We start from the raw sequence: 14,254 nt of genomic DNA, 5'->3' as shown, positions 1-14,254 counted from the left end.
GTACACATCCCTGAACACTATGGACAATTTAGCACGGCCAATTCACCTAAACTGCACATCTTTGGATTGTGGGAGGAAACCGGAGCACCTGGAGGAAACCCATGAGGAAAATGTGCAAACTCCACACAGACAGTCACCCGAGGCTGGAATTGAACCCTGGTACCTGACACTGTGAGGCAGCAGTGCTAACGACTGAGCCACCGTGCTACCTATAAACATCCTCAAGTTACTGACCGTCCCATCAGTTTAAAACAGTGTTTCATTGTTAACTTGATTAAAGGTCTTAGAAGCATGTGGACAGAATGGGGAAAACAGAAAGTAAAAAAGTAGGGCAGCTGCTTTTGATTATATCCATTATTTCTACAAAAATAAAATGCAGGTAACAGGTAAAGCTACAAGTGTTGTAGATTTGCGTGGGACAAAGTCCAAGTCTGTTGTGAATGTGCTGTCATTTAACCTGTGGTTATTTTTTACATACCTGGATGAGCTTTATATTTGTCATTAATAAAGATCTCTGTTCCCTAGACCCGGAGTGAAGCTGCCATGACGGTTTTAAGCGGGCATGTGGTCGTATGTATATTTGGGGATATGAACTCTGCTTTGGTTGGTTTGCGCAACTTAGTGATGCCTTTGCGAGCCAGCAATTTCCATTATCATGAACTGAAGCACATTGTTTTTGTTGGGACGCTGGAGTATCTAACAAGAGAATGGGAGACACTTCACAACTTCCCTAAAGTATCGATATTGCCGGTGAGTTCTATCAACTTCAGATTTCTGACAAATCTCCACTGAGCTTGCATAAGAAGAACCTAATAAAACAGTTTGTCACTCTGGTTCATTCTTAAAGCAAAGATCGAAAGTCACTCTTGAATACAACCGGTAATGCTAACCCTTGAATTCCATTATGTGAAAGAATGTGTTTTTGTCATACAGTTATAGAGTCAGAGAGAGACGTACAGCATCTGGCCATTTATTTAGCTGAGTCATGAATTTCACCACTTGGTAAATCAGAGTGAAAGCAACAGAAGTTACACTTAGAAAGGAAAACATTTTCTAACAAGTCCCTGTTGCAGAACACAATGTTAGGAGACTTCACAGTCATTTAGTTCTTGTGTTTTTGTGACAGGTTTTTGGTAGCTTTTTGCCATGTGTAAAAGAAGTTTCCTTGTGTCTGATAGGAATGTAGAAACACAGGAATGGGAGCAGGCCATTCAGCCCATTGAGCCTGCCCTGCCATTCAAGATGCTTATGGCTGATTGAATACATTAGTGCCTTTTGTCCACCCATTCCCATAACGCTATACCTCCACTGGAATCAGAAATCTATCCTGGACTCATAGAGGTCTACGGCACAGAAAAAGGCCTTTTGGCCCAGTGAGTCTGTGCCAGTCAAAAACAAACACATAACCATTGTCATCCCATTTTCCAGCATTTCGTTCAGAGCCTTGTATGTCTTGGCATTGCAAGTACACTCGAAATACTTCTAAAATGTTAAGCGGGTTTCAATGTCTAGCACCTGACAGGCAGTGAGTTCCAGTTTCCCACCACCCTCTGAGTGAAAAAAGTTTTCCTCATGTCCCTCTTAACCTCCTGCCCTTACATTAAATCTATGCCCCTGGTGATTAATCCCTGTGCCAAGGGGAAGAAATTCTTCCTATCCACTTTATCTATGCCCCTTATCATTTTATACATCTAAATCCTGTCTCCAGTTAGTCTCCTCTGCTGCAAGAAAAAGAACACCAGACTAACCAATCTTGCTTCAAAGCTAAAACACTCCAGTCAGACAATATCTGATAAATCTCATCTGTAGTGTAATCACATCCCTCCTGTAATGTGGATTCCAGCACTGCACACAGTGTTGTAATTGTGACCTAACCAAGGTGTTGTACAGTTCCATAACCTCCCTGCTCTTAAACTCTTAAGACTTGGCTAATAGAAGCATGTATCTAATATGTTTTCTTAACCACTTTATCTATCTGTCCCATTACTTTAAGAGACTGGTGAACATGCACATCAAGATCCCTCTGCTCCTCGGTGCTTCCCAAAGTCCCGCCCAAGTGCATCACCTCTCACTTCGACAGATGGAGTTCCATTTGCCACTGATTAGCCACTTATATCCTCCTGTAACTAAGACTGTCGTCCTCACTTTTTACCACCCCAAATTTTATTATTATCCACAAACTTACTGATCAATCCTCCTACATTCAAGTCTAAATTATTTATATAGACCACAGAGAGCATGGGGTCCATAACCACAGAACCCCACTGGACTCAGGCTTCTAGTCACAAAAACAGCCCACAAAAGTCACCTCTACTTACTGCCAATAGGATAGAATCCCGACAGTGTGGAAACAAGCCCTTTGGCCCAATAGGTCAACACTGACCCTCCAAAGAGTAACCTACCCAGACCCATTCCCCTACCCTATTATCCCATACTTACTCCTGACTAATGCACCTAACACCACATTCCTGAACACTATGGGTAATTTAGCATGGCCAGTTCACCTAACCTGCACATCTTTGGATTGTCAGAAGAAACTGGAGCACCCGAAGGAAACCCACCCAGATACGGGGAGAACGTGCAAGCTGCACACAGACAGTCACCCGATGCTGGAATCGAAGTCAGATCCCTGGCACTGTGAGGCAGCAGCACTAACCACTAAGCCACCATGCCACCCCCTGGTCCCAACTATTAATCTCTACCTTGAACATCCCCAAAACCTAAGTAGAGAATTGTAAAGGTTCACAATCACCTGAGTAAATAATAATAAGTGACATCGTCCTTATTTTCGAATTGTGCCCCCAAGTTCTAGACCCCCCCCCCCAACCAGGAAAAAAGTCTTACCTGCACCCACGCTGTCTGTCCCTTGAGGTATTTTGTAAGTTTCGATAAGATCATTCTGCAAAACTCAACAAAATACAGTCCCACTTTGCCCAATCTATCTTCACAGATTAGTCCCTTCTCCATATTACGTGCTTTTACCTGGCAATGTAGTCAGACATCTGCTCAGTTCATAGTGACTTCGAGCATCTACAGTTTGTAATAATCTATATGTGATATTAAGTATGCTCTTCCAGGATTTTGACCTTACAATAAATAAAGAACACCAATATTTGCCTAAGTCAGAATGTAACTTGCAATGAATCTAGGAGTTCGGAGAATTTCTATGATATTTATGTTCCTATGCTCCTCCTGATAGAGATCACAAGGCTTGATAGGTACAGCAAAACTAAAATTGGTGAGTTGCAGCTATACATACTCTATATAGTACACACTGGTGCCACAATACAATGGAAGTGTGTTGCTGAAGAAGTTATAGACTAGTTCGGTCACCTCTTTCATTTAAATTCAAGTCAACCCTTTGTGTCTTTGTGGATGCTAGTCCCAAGATCCCACAATTCAAAGGGCTCACCCTAATTATCACTGATCCTACTGATTAAATGGCGAGGAGCTCTCAAACTGCATACAAGCCAGCAGAGGTTTTCTTTGAGGCTGAAAAAAGATTCATTCTTTCGGTTGAATCAGCTAGGGTTGTTTTCCCTGGAGTGTCAGAGGCTGAGGGATGACCTTATAGAGGTTTGTAAAATCATGAGGGGCATGGATAGAATAAATAGACAAAGTCTTTTCCCTGGGGTAGGGGAGTCCAGAACTAGAGGGCATAGGTTTAGGGTGAGAGGGGAAAGATATAAAAAAGACCTAAAGGGCAACGTTTTCACACAGAGAGTTGTAAGTGTATGGAATGAGCTGTCAGAGGAAGTAGTGGAGGTTAGTACAATTGCAACATTTAAGAGACATTTGAATGGGTACATGAATAGGAAGGGTTTGGAACAGATATGTGCCAGTTGCTGGCAGGTGGGACTAGATTTAATTTGGGTATCTGATCGGCATGGACAAGTTGGACCGAAGGGACTGTTTCCGTGCTGTACATATCTATGGCTCCCTCTGTCTTTCTATGCGCTGGTGTGCTGAGTGCCTCTCCATGGCAAATATGTGTCTGAAGCACTGACAGAATAGTAAACAATTGGCATTCGACTATTAGTTGAAGTTAGACAATATCTAGTAATTATTTTCAAGGTCCTTTCAGTGTATTGCTCCCAACGATATACTCAAAAGAATCATCAGAAGCAGCAGAAACATTCAAAATTATATATTCTAAATAAGCAAAGACCAACAAGGGCCAAAGACCACAACCAAAAGGCAGGTCTCTCTTGCTTCTTATCCCGATGGGCACAAGGGATCAACAACAAAATGCTTCAGCCCTCAAATCCAGTCCTTCAACAAAAACACGTGAATAAAACCCTCAAGCTCCTGCGTGAACCAGATAATCTAATACACACCACAAAAATATGTATATGAGTGCAAATTCTTCAAAATACAATTTAGAACATCTTCCACAATATCAGAAACATTTTCTTCAATTAGAGATGGAGTTGTAGCTTCCAATAGAGAGAGAGTTCAGATGACCTCCTACTGAGGTCCGCAGTCTCTCAGGTGGTACATTTCAACTATTTTGATTCACTTTGTGATATCAGCAAATGGCTGCTGCATTATCAATGAGCCCAGATAACATTCTGCAATTCTGAAGACTTGTGCTTCAGAATCAGTCACATCCTTAGCCAAGCTGTCCCAGTACAGCATGAAACATCGGCATCTACACCCGACAAAGTGAAACATTACCCAACTATGTACTGTCCATAAAAAACAGGACAGGTCCAACTGAGTCAATTACTGCCCCTTTCAGTCTATGTTCCATTTTCGGCTAAGTGATGAAAGCACGTCATTGACAGTCCTATTAATCAGCACATGCTTAGCAATAACCTGTTCACAGATGCGCAGTTTGGGTTCCACCAGGGCCACACAACCCCTGACCTCATTACACCTACGTCCGTGTATTGACATGAACTGAACTCCAGTCTGTGAACAGAGTGACTACCCTTGAGATCAAGGCAGAATTTGACCAATTCAGGCATCAAAGAGAGCCCTGACAAAGTTAGAGCCATAGAGATGTATAGCACAGAAACAGACAATTCAGCCAATGAGCATTAAGGGGAATAAACTCGCTGGTTGGAGTTATACCCTAACACAAGTGAAAATGGTTGTGGTTGTTGGAGGTCAAACATCTCAGCTACAGTTTATCACTGCAGGCATTCCTCAGGGATGTGCCCAGCTGTCTCAACAATCATCTTCCCTCCTTCATAAGGTCAGAAGTAGGGTTTTTTATTGATGATTGCACATGATAAGTACAGTTCGAGTCTCCTCAGATATTAAAGGAGTCCGCAAACTGATAAATGGCAACTAACATTTACACCATACCAGTGCCTGGCAATGACTACCTGTAACACGAAAGAATGTAAACATTGCCTCTTGATTTTCAAATAGTAATAGCATTGTTGAAGCACCTGCAATCAACATTGTGGGGGTTACCATTGACCAGACACTCAGCTGGACCTGCTGAATAAATACTGTGATACACAAACAGGTCAGAGGATAGGAATTCTGGGTGACTAGCTTGCCTCCTGTCTCTCCAGTACCTGTCCACCATCTGCAAGGCACAAGTCGGGTGGCACAGTGGTTAGCACTGCTGCCTCACAACGCCAGAGATCCGGGTTCAGTTCCCGCCTCAGGCGACTGACTGTGTGGAGTTTGCACGTTCTCCCCGTGTCTGCGTGGGTTTCCTCCGGGTGCTCCGGTTTCCTCCCACAGTCCAAAGATGTGCAGGTCAGGTAAATTGGCCATGCTAAATTGCCCGTAGTGTTAGGTACGGGCAGATGTAGGGGTATGGGTGGGTTGCGCTTCGGCGGGTCGGTGTGGACTTGTTGGGCCGAAGGGCCTGTTTCCACACTGTAAGTAATCTAATCTAATCTAATCTAAGTCATCTATATGGTAGAGCACTTTCCATTTGTCTACATAGTGCAGCTTCAATAATACTGTAAAGGTTGAAGCTACCAAGGACGAGGCATCTCACCTGGTACTCCATCCACCACCTTCAACATCCATTCCCTTCACCATTAATGCCTATTGGCAGCAGTGTACCATTGACAAGATGCACTGCAATTATGGCTCCTTTGACAACACCTTATGCAACATATGTATGGTGACACCACCACCTACAAGTTTCCCTCCAACCCACACACCCATCCTGACTTGCAACTGTATTGCTGTTCCTTCAGTCACTGGATCAAAATCCTGGAGTGTCCTTCCTGACAGCATTGTAGGTGTCCCTATTCCACAAGAATTGTTGGTAGGTCAGAAGTGAGGTCAATTAGGAATTATGAAGAAATGTTGGCCTGTGATGCCCAGATCCTTTGAACAAGTTTTTAAAAAGGATATACAATCTACCCTGCAGTGCAAATACCTTATCAGTGCACTAGCAAGGGCTAATATGCACAAATAACTGCCATTGTTTCGGCTCCTTTACTTTCTTCACCCTTTGTTCCATGGATATCCAGATACCGCAAGTGCTATTTGACATTTTGTTGCAATGATGAGCAGCCTGGCATTTCGTTCACGCGTTCTGAATGCCAGAGTTTGCCAGTTAGAAAAGATTGCTTACAGTTATTGACTTGGCATCAATGACTCAGATGTAGAAAGCTGGCAATGTGCCTGTCTCTTATTTGCTTTTAATGGCTTCAGTGAGTATAAACAATGAACCGGAGAGTTGCCATCAGCACCATCTACCCTTTCAGATAAGTGCACATCTCCAATTCCCCAGCACATAGTTACATTGGTTTAATGTTGGAGTATAAAAGACTACTTGTTAAGTATTGTCCCATAGCTGCAGTCTTGATCTTTAATTTGTTTTTCTATTTTTTATTCGCTGAAGGGTACGCCATTATGTCGAGCTGATTTAAGGGCTGTCAACATCAACCTCTGCGACATGTGTGTTATTCTATCAGCCAATCAGAACAATATCGACGATTGTTCGCTGCAGGACAAAGAGTGCATCTTGGCGTCACTCAACATCAAATCTATGCAGTTTGATGACAGCATAGGGGTCTTGCAGGCTAATTCCCAAGGTAAGGACTGCCCTATAATACTTCCCTGCAATGCCTGGAGGGGACAGGAGCTGGCAAAAAGAATATCCCTCACTCAGTAATTCAAACAGTCTCAGATTGGTATGTTTGACAATAAGGGCAACTGACTGCAATGATGTTTTAAACAGGACGGAGATAAACAGCAAAAGAAAATAATAGCTTTTGGATTGATGGGGACATTTTTAAATGGGCTGAACCTTATATAGCAAGGGTACAATTAAACTTAAGTGTTTCAAAAGCTTCTTTTGCATAGTTTGTGTGTGGCCATTTTTGTGACGGTTTTGAGAGAAAAGAACAAAAAAATGACAGAGATACTTTTTTTTAATATATATGATAATTTTGCTTGCAACAATTGTCTTTTTTCATTTTCCTCAAAATTGCATTGACGCTCAGAAGGTCAAGGCATATGCTAACTTGGACATTTTCAATTCTGGAGTCTAGAGTTTGGAGAATGTTTCGTACTTTCTCTGTTTAGCTCAGAAATATGCATTATCAATTAAACATTGAAATGCACAGTTCTTTTTGTTTTCAAAACCATGACTAATCACCTTTTAGTGCTGTTTAAGGCCTCAACATCTCACACGTCAAACTCACAGCTATCTGATGATAGAATGAGGCGGGGAACTGTTTGACCTCGTAAAATCTTTTGTTGGAAAAGATTTAGGTTCTATTCATTGTCAGATTGTACAGTTGTTTATGTAGTAATGTACCTCTTGTGGAAATATTTTATGCACCACTATCTGGGGACATAAACATATTAGAAACCGTTGATATGTTTCCATTTCATATGGGACTTAAAACTGACTACCTTCTTGAAAATGAGAAATGACGTGGGACCTGTAAAATCAGCAAATATATGCTCAATAACATCTACATATAGGTGCAGAAAGCAATTATTTACTGCTTCTTTGGCCCTGTTATAAATATTTTAATCTCTCTCTTTGCCTTAAGACATTGAATTGTTTTAAGAGTGTTCTTACTCAGGTTATGTACAGCAATCTGTAGTACTTTTTTGAATCTAGGAAGAATATTATGATTTAATTAAAATGTACAAGGAGATCAATGTTTGTTCCAACCGAATGTAATGATTTATATAGATGACTATGCATTGCAGCAGTTGCTTGGCAACAGGTAGAAAATCAACCATTGCTTAAGGCTGTTTATAAAATTACTGAAATCGATTTGCAACAATTGCTAAATAACACTCACCAACTTCAAGTAGTGGTATTAGAGAGCTAACAGAGCAATAGATAATAACACCGTTTAAATGATTGTACTTCTGAAATATTTATAAAAGCACTTTATACCTCCTTTGAGACTTTTAAAATATTCTGAGTCTTTAATGCTGGACTGGTTGTTCCATGTCTGTTCTTAATTTTCCTCAGAATAGATTGAAAAGCTCTCATGCCAGTAAGACATTTGACGTGAATATAGTATATTTTAAAAGTCTCTGGAATAGATTTAGAGGTCTATCATTATTACAGTAATTGTGTTTGGTGCCTTATTAGAATGACTTTTGGCCCTTTGATGTTTTCTTAAGTGGTTCAGCAATCTTAATTAAATGAAGCTGCAATGGCTACGAGAATGGCATTTAAACTGCCTACTTGCAAATAAAAATTAAATTTTGTAATTTTAATATTTTACACACCTTTAGCATGACATGACTAGCCACCCTGCTGGTTTATATTTACTAATTGCAAACTCAAAGCAGTAACACAATGCTAGTAAACCACATAACCCTTAAAATTCTAATGAGACTACAAGGACTGCATCTGATGCTATTGTTTAAGTGGGTAATGGTTCCAGTAATGTACTAATTGCAGGTTGAAGTACATTAGCCTGGTATCTACATTTAGGATTTTCTTCACAGTATGGCCTTAAGGGAATAGTTCAAAAAGACATTACCTCCAAATTTCTGTCATTTACATTTATTACTCACTGTACTAATTCTAGATAACCATTTTTTTACTGTTCAGTTGCATGAGTTGTTAAAAAGATTCTTTGAACCTGCAGTGAGTTCTGTTAAAATGTGCCTTTTGTCTTCATTTGCAAGAGTATTTAATTATTATTTTATGCAGAAGTCCAATTAAAAATCTGCCAGTGCTGTAGATAACTTGATTGTGGATGTTAGTTTGACTGTGTCTCTGCCCTCCTCATGCCGCAGAAAGTGTGTACCCCTTCTAGTCTACTCTTGCTGAATGAAACTCCCTTCAGAACCTGTTATTGTTGCTGCACAGTTGTCTTTGGAAATATGAGACTCACTTCTCCAGTTGAATGCTATAATTTTATAACCACTATGTTTTGCAGGTTTTTTTTCAAGATTATATACATACTGAGCCTTGCAAACCCAAGAGGATCCAAATTGGATCCCAGCTGGGCAGTGGTATCGTCTTTGCAATTAGAACATGAAAAAATGCAAAGTATGAGAAAACCCATTGAACTCTCCAAAGCTTTTACTCCAGCTCTCTCAGATCAGCATTGTCTTTACTGCCTTTATTACCCCGATAAATTATTCTAGATGTTTATTAAATAAGAGAGTGCAGAAGAATTAGATTGTGTTTAATGTATTGTTATACCTAGAGTACAACAGGGTGGGGCAATTTTTCAGACATCACTGCCACCACCCAAAACAGATGTTTGGTCCGTTAAGTATGTTGACAAGGACTTAACACCTGTTTTAGAATCCTTTCAGGAAATTATTTAGAGTAAGTCCTTTGAGTCAGAGGCCCAGTTGTGATCATCTCAAAGCTTTCTGTTTGGGTACGCTTTGTGGCCGCATCACTGTCTACACTTGAGAAACAGCACCAATGGATAACTAACTTCCAACCCAGGGAGTTTAAATTCCTGAAGGGGGAAAAAAAAACTAGCTGCACTTCCTAGCAAAAGATGAAAGTTGCTTCAAGCTCCCCCTTTGTTTTGTGAATCTGATATGTCTGCAGACCAGAAGTTCAGGCAGCATCCGAGGAGCAGCAAAATCGACGTTTCGGGCAAAAGCCCTTCATCTGATGAAGGGCTTTTGCCCGAAACGTCGATTTTGCTGCTCCTCGGATGCTGCCTGAACTGCTGCGCTCTTCCAGCACCACTAATCCAAAATCTGGTTTCCAGCATCTGCAGTCATTGTTTTTACCTATGTCTGCAGACCAGTTGTCCAACATTGAATATCTGAGCAGTACAGAGTGTGGGCTCACATTGGCCACTTGAGCAAGATACCAATCAGCAGCTTAGATTTATGCCCCAATAGGAGTCAGCGAAGAAGGAAAGAAGACATGAAGAAACCAAAGAGTTGAATGTTAATGAATGCTTACCTGATTTGATTTCTTCCTTTTACATTTTTTTCTGTAAAATTAAATCCTACCCAGAAAGTACCATGCCAGAACACCAGATGAAACTGTGCTGCCAGTTCAGAAGCAAACTGTCTCTCTATCTTTGGTGTGCATCTAGGAACTGTTCACATTTGGCTGATAAGAAGTGTTGCCCTTTGACGTTCTGCTTGCACCATGATCTCGTCATGAACTACGGCTAATACATTCCAATGCTATAGCTACAACTTTTCATTAAACTTGCCCAAGCAACGAAGTGAATTAAGTTTTAATTAGCCTTTATATCAAGTTAAAAGTGGCAGATTCTGATTTATGAGACATTTCACTTTTATTTTGCTTTCTGCAATTCAACGCTACAATTACACACGCCATGAATAAAAATAGTAACTTGCACCCATTTAGTCTTGAAAATAATATGCTACCAATCTTCCCTTTAAACATCACACTCCCTTTGGAGTGGGATTTCACTGTTCATCATCTTATATCTATAAAGGTTCTATTATAAAATTAAAATGTGGAATTTTGTAGAGACAGACTATATTAAGTAGCGTAAAGGTTATTATTTATTGTCATGTGTGGGCTGCATTATTCAACCCCATTGTGAAGCAGTATTAATTTATTTTTGTTCATGTGTTTACTTGAATTTCTAGTTACTAGAACCCAGTGTGAGTCAGTGGGCATAGTGTGATAGGTGAACATCATGGTATTAGAAAATTCAAAGTCAAGATTCATCGGGCCACCTGCCTGGCGTATTACAGTTGAAGTTGGTTCTCGCAGGGTGTCCACATAATGATCAGGAGGTGAAATCCCAGCTAGTTTTCCAGCTTCCTATCCCCTGGATGCTGAAGACAATTTTCACATCACATTCCATTTCTAACTCTGTGAATCAGAACTAACTCAGTACAGAGAAACCTCAATTATGCGGTATTTGATAATCCGAATATGGGATTATGCAGCAAGATTGCAAAGTCCCAATGCTTGGCTAAATTATATTATTCGACATTTGATTATCCAAAATTCAATTAACCAAGCGAAATATTCCCCACCCGTGATCTTCAGATAATCGAGGTTCCTCTGTATAACTAAAGGCTGCCATTGGTTCTTAAAGCCAGTGTGGATAAAAGGTGTACATTATAACAGATATTCCCTGAGCATAAATGGCTAACTTTGTTTGGACACATTCCTGAAGCTGTTATAACTTGCCTCCATCTGCTGTCACCGCCCCCCCCCCCCCCCCCCACCCCCAACAACTCCTGTCACTTGTCCAGCATGCCCATCCCCATTCCCATTGTACACCATCTTCCCTTGCCAATTTAAAATCATTGTCTGATTGAATGATTCTTAACAGTATTTTGCAAACAGCCTTTTTTTTTCTACATCAATTATTTCTAGAAGTGATGAACAAAAATGCTTGATAAAAAATTGAAACATAAAGATTAGCCTGCATTTTTCAACCAGAATATGGCAGCTTATCAGTGATCACATCAGTACCTGAGAAATTAACCTTTAATACCTGGCTACTCAGGTAGTTTTGTAGAGGTTTGGAACCGTACCTTGTTATTTGATGGGCAAATTAAAGACAGCTATGTGTTTCAATACATAATTTCTGCAAATAGGAGCACAAGTGCTGAAGCCACAAAGGAAAAGGCTAGGAGCATTTTGGGTTTCATCAGCAGAAGCAGGAGAGTGAAAGACCAAGATGTAAATACATTATATAAGGCCGCAACAGGGTTCTGATGGAAGTGTGCAGACTTGAAACATTAACTCTGTTTCTTTCTATTCATGTGCCACTGGATCTGCTGAATGTCTCCAATATTTTCTATTATTATTTCAGATTTCCAGCATCCACATATTTTTGCTTTTGTAATGGGGTCCAGTTAGGGCACTGTTTCTTCAGCACCTGTCTTCTGAAGGGACATTCTTTCTCTCACTCACACGTGCACACACATGCGTGCGCACACACACACACACACACACACACACACACACACGCACTAGATTGATGCTAGTAGTGGAAAGCTACAGTTGTGATGAAACCTTGTCATACTTCAGCAGAGTACTTCAATAGGCAATTTAATTGAAGTCTTTTTATATAAGGTTTTAATGGTATAAAGAGGTGAAGAGATATTATAGGACCATAGAACATAGGAGCAGGAATTAAGCCATTCAGCCCATCAAGTCTGCTCTGCCATTCAATCATGGCTGATGGGTTTCTCGACACCATTCTCCCACTTTCTCCCCATAACCCTTGATCCCCATGACAATCGAGAACCTATCTATCTCTGTCCTAAGTATACTCAAAGACCTGGTCTCCATAGTCTTCTGTGACATTGAATTCCATAAATTCACCGCTCTCGGCTGAAGAAGTTTCTCCGTATCGCCATTCTAAAAGGTCTTCCTTTTATTCTAAGGATGTGACTTTGTGTCTTAATCTCTCCTACTGATGGAAACATTAGCTCCACAATTCTCCATGATATCTGCATTCTTCCCATTCTGACCTCTCGAACGTCCCCATTTTGATTACTCCATGATTGATGGCCTTAAGCTCTGGAATTCCTTCACGAAGCTCTCAACCTCTCCATGGCTTTCCACGCTTAAGATGCTTTTTGACCAAGCTTTTAGGCCATTGGTTCTCATGTCATGTGATTTAGCCTAGTGTCACACTGCAGTTTATAACGCTTCTGTGAACTTTGCAATGCTTTATTATAATTTGTTATCCTAACTGAGGAATTAGGATATGAGAAACTCATTTCTGCAGAAGGTTGTTATGGAACCAAACTATTTGAAATCTAACTATATTAGATTTACGTGTAAATAGATGCAGTTATTGAGCTGAACTGTGTGGTATAGAAATATGAGCTGGAGTTGCCAGACACAACAGTGAACTATTGGTAAAGGGTCAATGAGAGTTCATTATAGCAAGCAAAGGTGAAAGTCCTATTGAAGGTTTGAGGTTACATCTGTATCCTGAAGGCAGTAATTGACTAATTATACCTCTTGAGCTGCCATCAATATTTATTATATCCTTGAGTTAGATTTATTTTTAACTGGAATTTTTCACCAGTTTTGTGTCAGACTTGTGCCTTGTGACTCCAGCAATCAGGCATGTCAAGCCTAGTTTTAACCCTTCACTGATCAGCAGGAACGGTGTGCGTTCAATGATACAAAAAGGTATTGTCTATTTCCACAATCTGCACTATGAATACGGTTTCTTTTGGCAGCTGATGTAGCCTCTACTCCTAGGAGTCCCATTGATGACTACGAATCTATACAATTTATGTACAGATCTGTGCCATTGGACTTTTAATTGGCTGTTGAGTAGGTTGCCCATTTTTTCCTGCTGGAAGCTGATGGAATTGCTAAGACAAGACTTTCAAAAATCGTTTCCTTACGTAAGACATGGATGACCAGTGGTGTTCCACTGGGTCCTCAAGGAAAGTTAAAGCCTCTACAGTCTTCCCCACCCACATCATGAATTCACATTATCTCTGACAGCCACCTTCTGATGTTAGTGGGTGGCTTCATGAGCCATCAGTTTCTGCCTCTCACTGCAAGACTCAATAATGATGCACAGCAGTTAAACATTTCATCTGCAATCTTTCCAGGGTGTGACATCCCTCGTGTACTCGGTTCTCTCATTCTGTGTACCTACCTTACCAAATTCTGTCATCCTTTTAAACACCTGGTTAGACCAATCACATTGTGAGTTCCCAGCCCACTTCAAGGTGAATACCAGTGGTGCTGCACTGAGGCCCTTACATGGGCATCAATAGCCCACTTAATGTCTTCAATTTGCAGCAGAATGACAAGGCCTTCCACAATCCCTCTCTTCCAGACATGTGAAACCTAGCACCATCTTGGCCAACTTAATTACCTACTGCTACCACAGCACCAACCCTA

At 40.7% G+C, this 14,254-nt stretch overlaps 1 protein-coding gene across 7 annotated transcripts in view; it reads left to right on the top strand.

Moving 5' to 3' along the window:
* kcnma1a (potassium large conductance calcium-activated channel, subfamily M, alpha member 1a) overlaps positions 1 to 14,254 on the top strand; it is an 858,112-nt gene that overhangs the window by 744,496 nt on the left and 99,362 nt on the right. For all 7 annotated transcript variants that reach the window (XM_060854015.1, XM_060854014.1, XM_060854016.1 and 4 more), the window contains 2 exons: positions 526 to 750; positions 6,824 to 7,016. In XM_060854015.1, coding sequence (XP_060709998.1) covers positions 526 to 750; positions 6,824 to 7,016 — 418 coding nt within the window. The remainder of the gene's footprint in view (positions 1 to 525; positions 751 to 6,823; positions 7,017 to 14,254) is intronic.

The sequence above is a fragment of the Hemiscyllium ocellatum genome, chromosome 43 (genome assembly GCF_020745735.1).
Source record: "Hemiscyllium ocellatum isolate sHemOce1 chromosome 43, sHemOce1.pat.X.cur, whole genome shotgun sequence".
In the NCBI taxonomy this organism is placed as follows: domain Eukaryota; kingdom Metazoa; phylum Chordata; class Chondrichthyes; order Orectolobiformes; family Hemiscylliidae; genus Hemiscyllium; species Hemiscyllium ocellatum.
The sequence above is the reverse complement of the archived record's forward strand: the minus strand, read 5'-3'. Positions and strand labels throughout refer to the sequence as shown.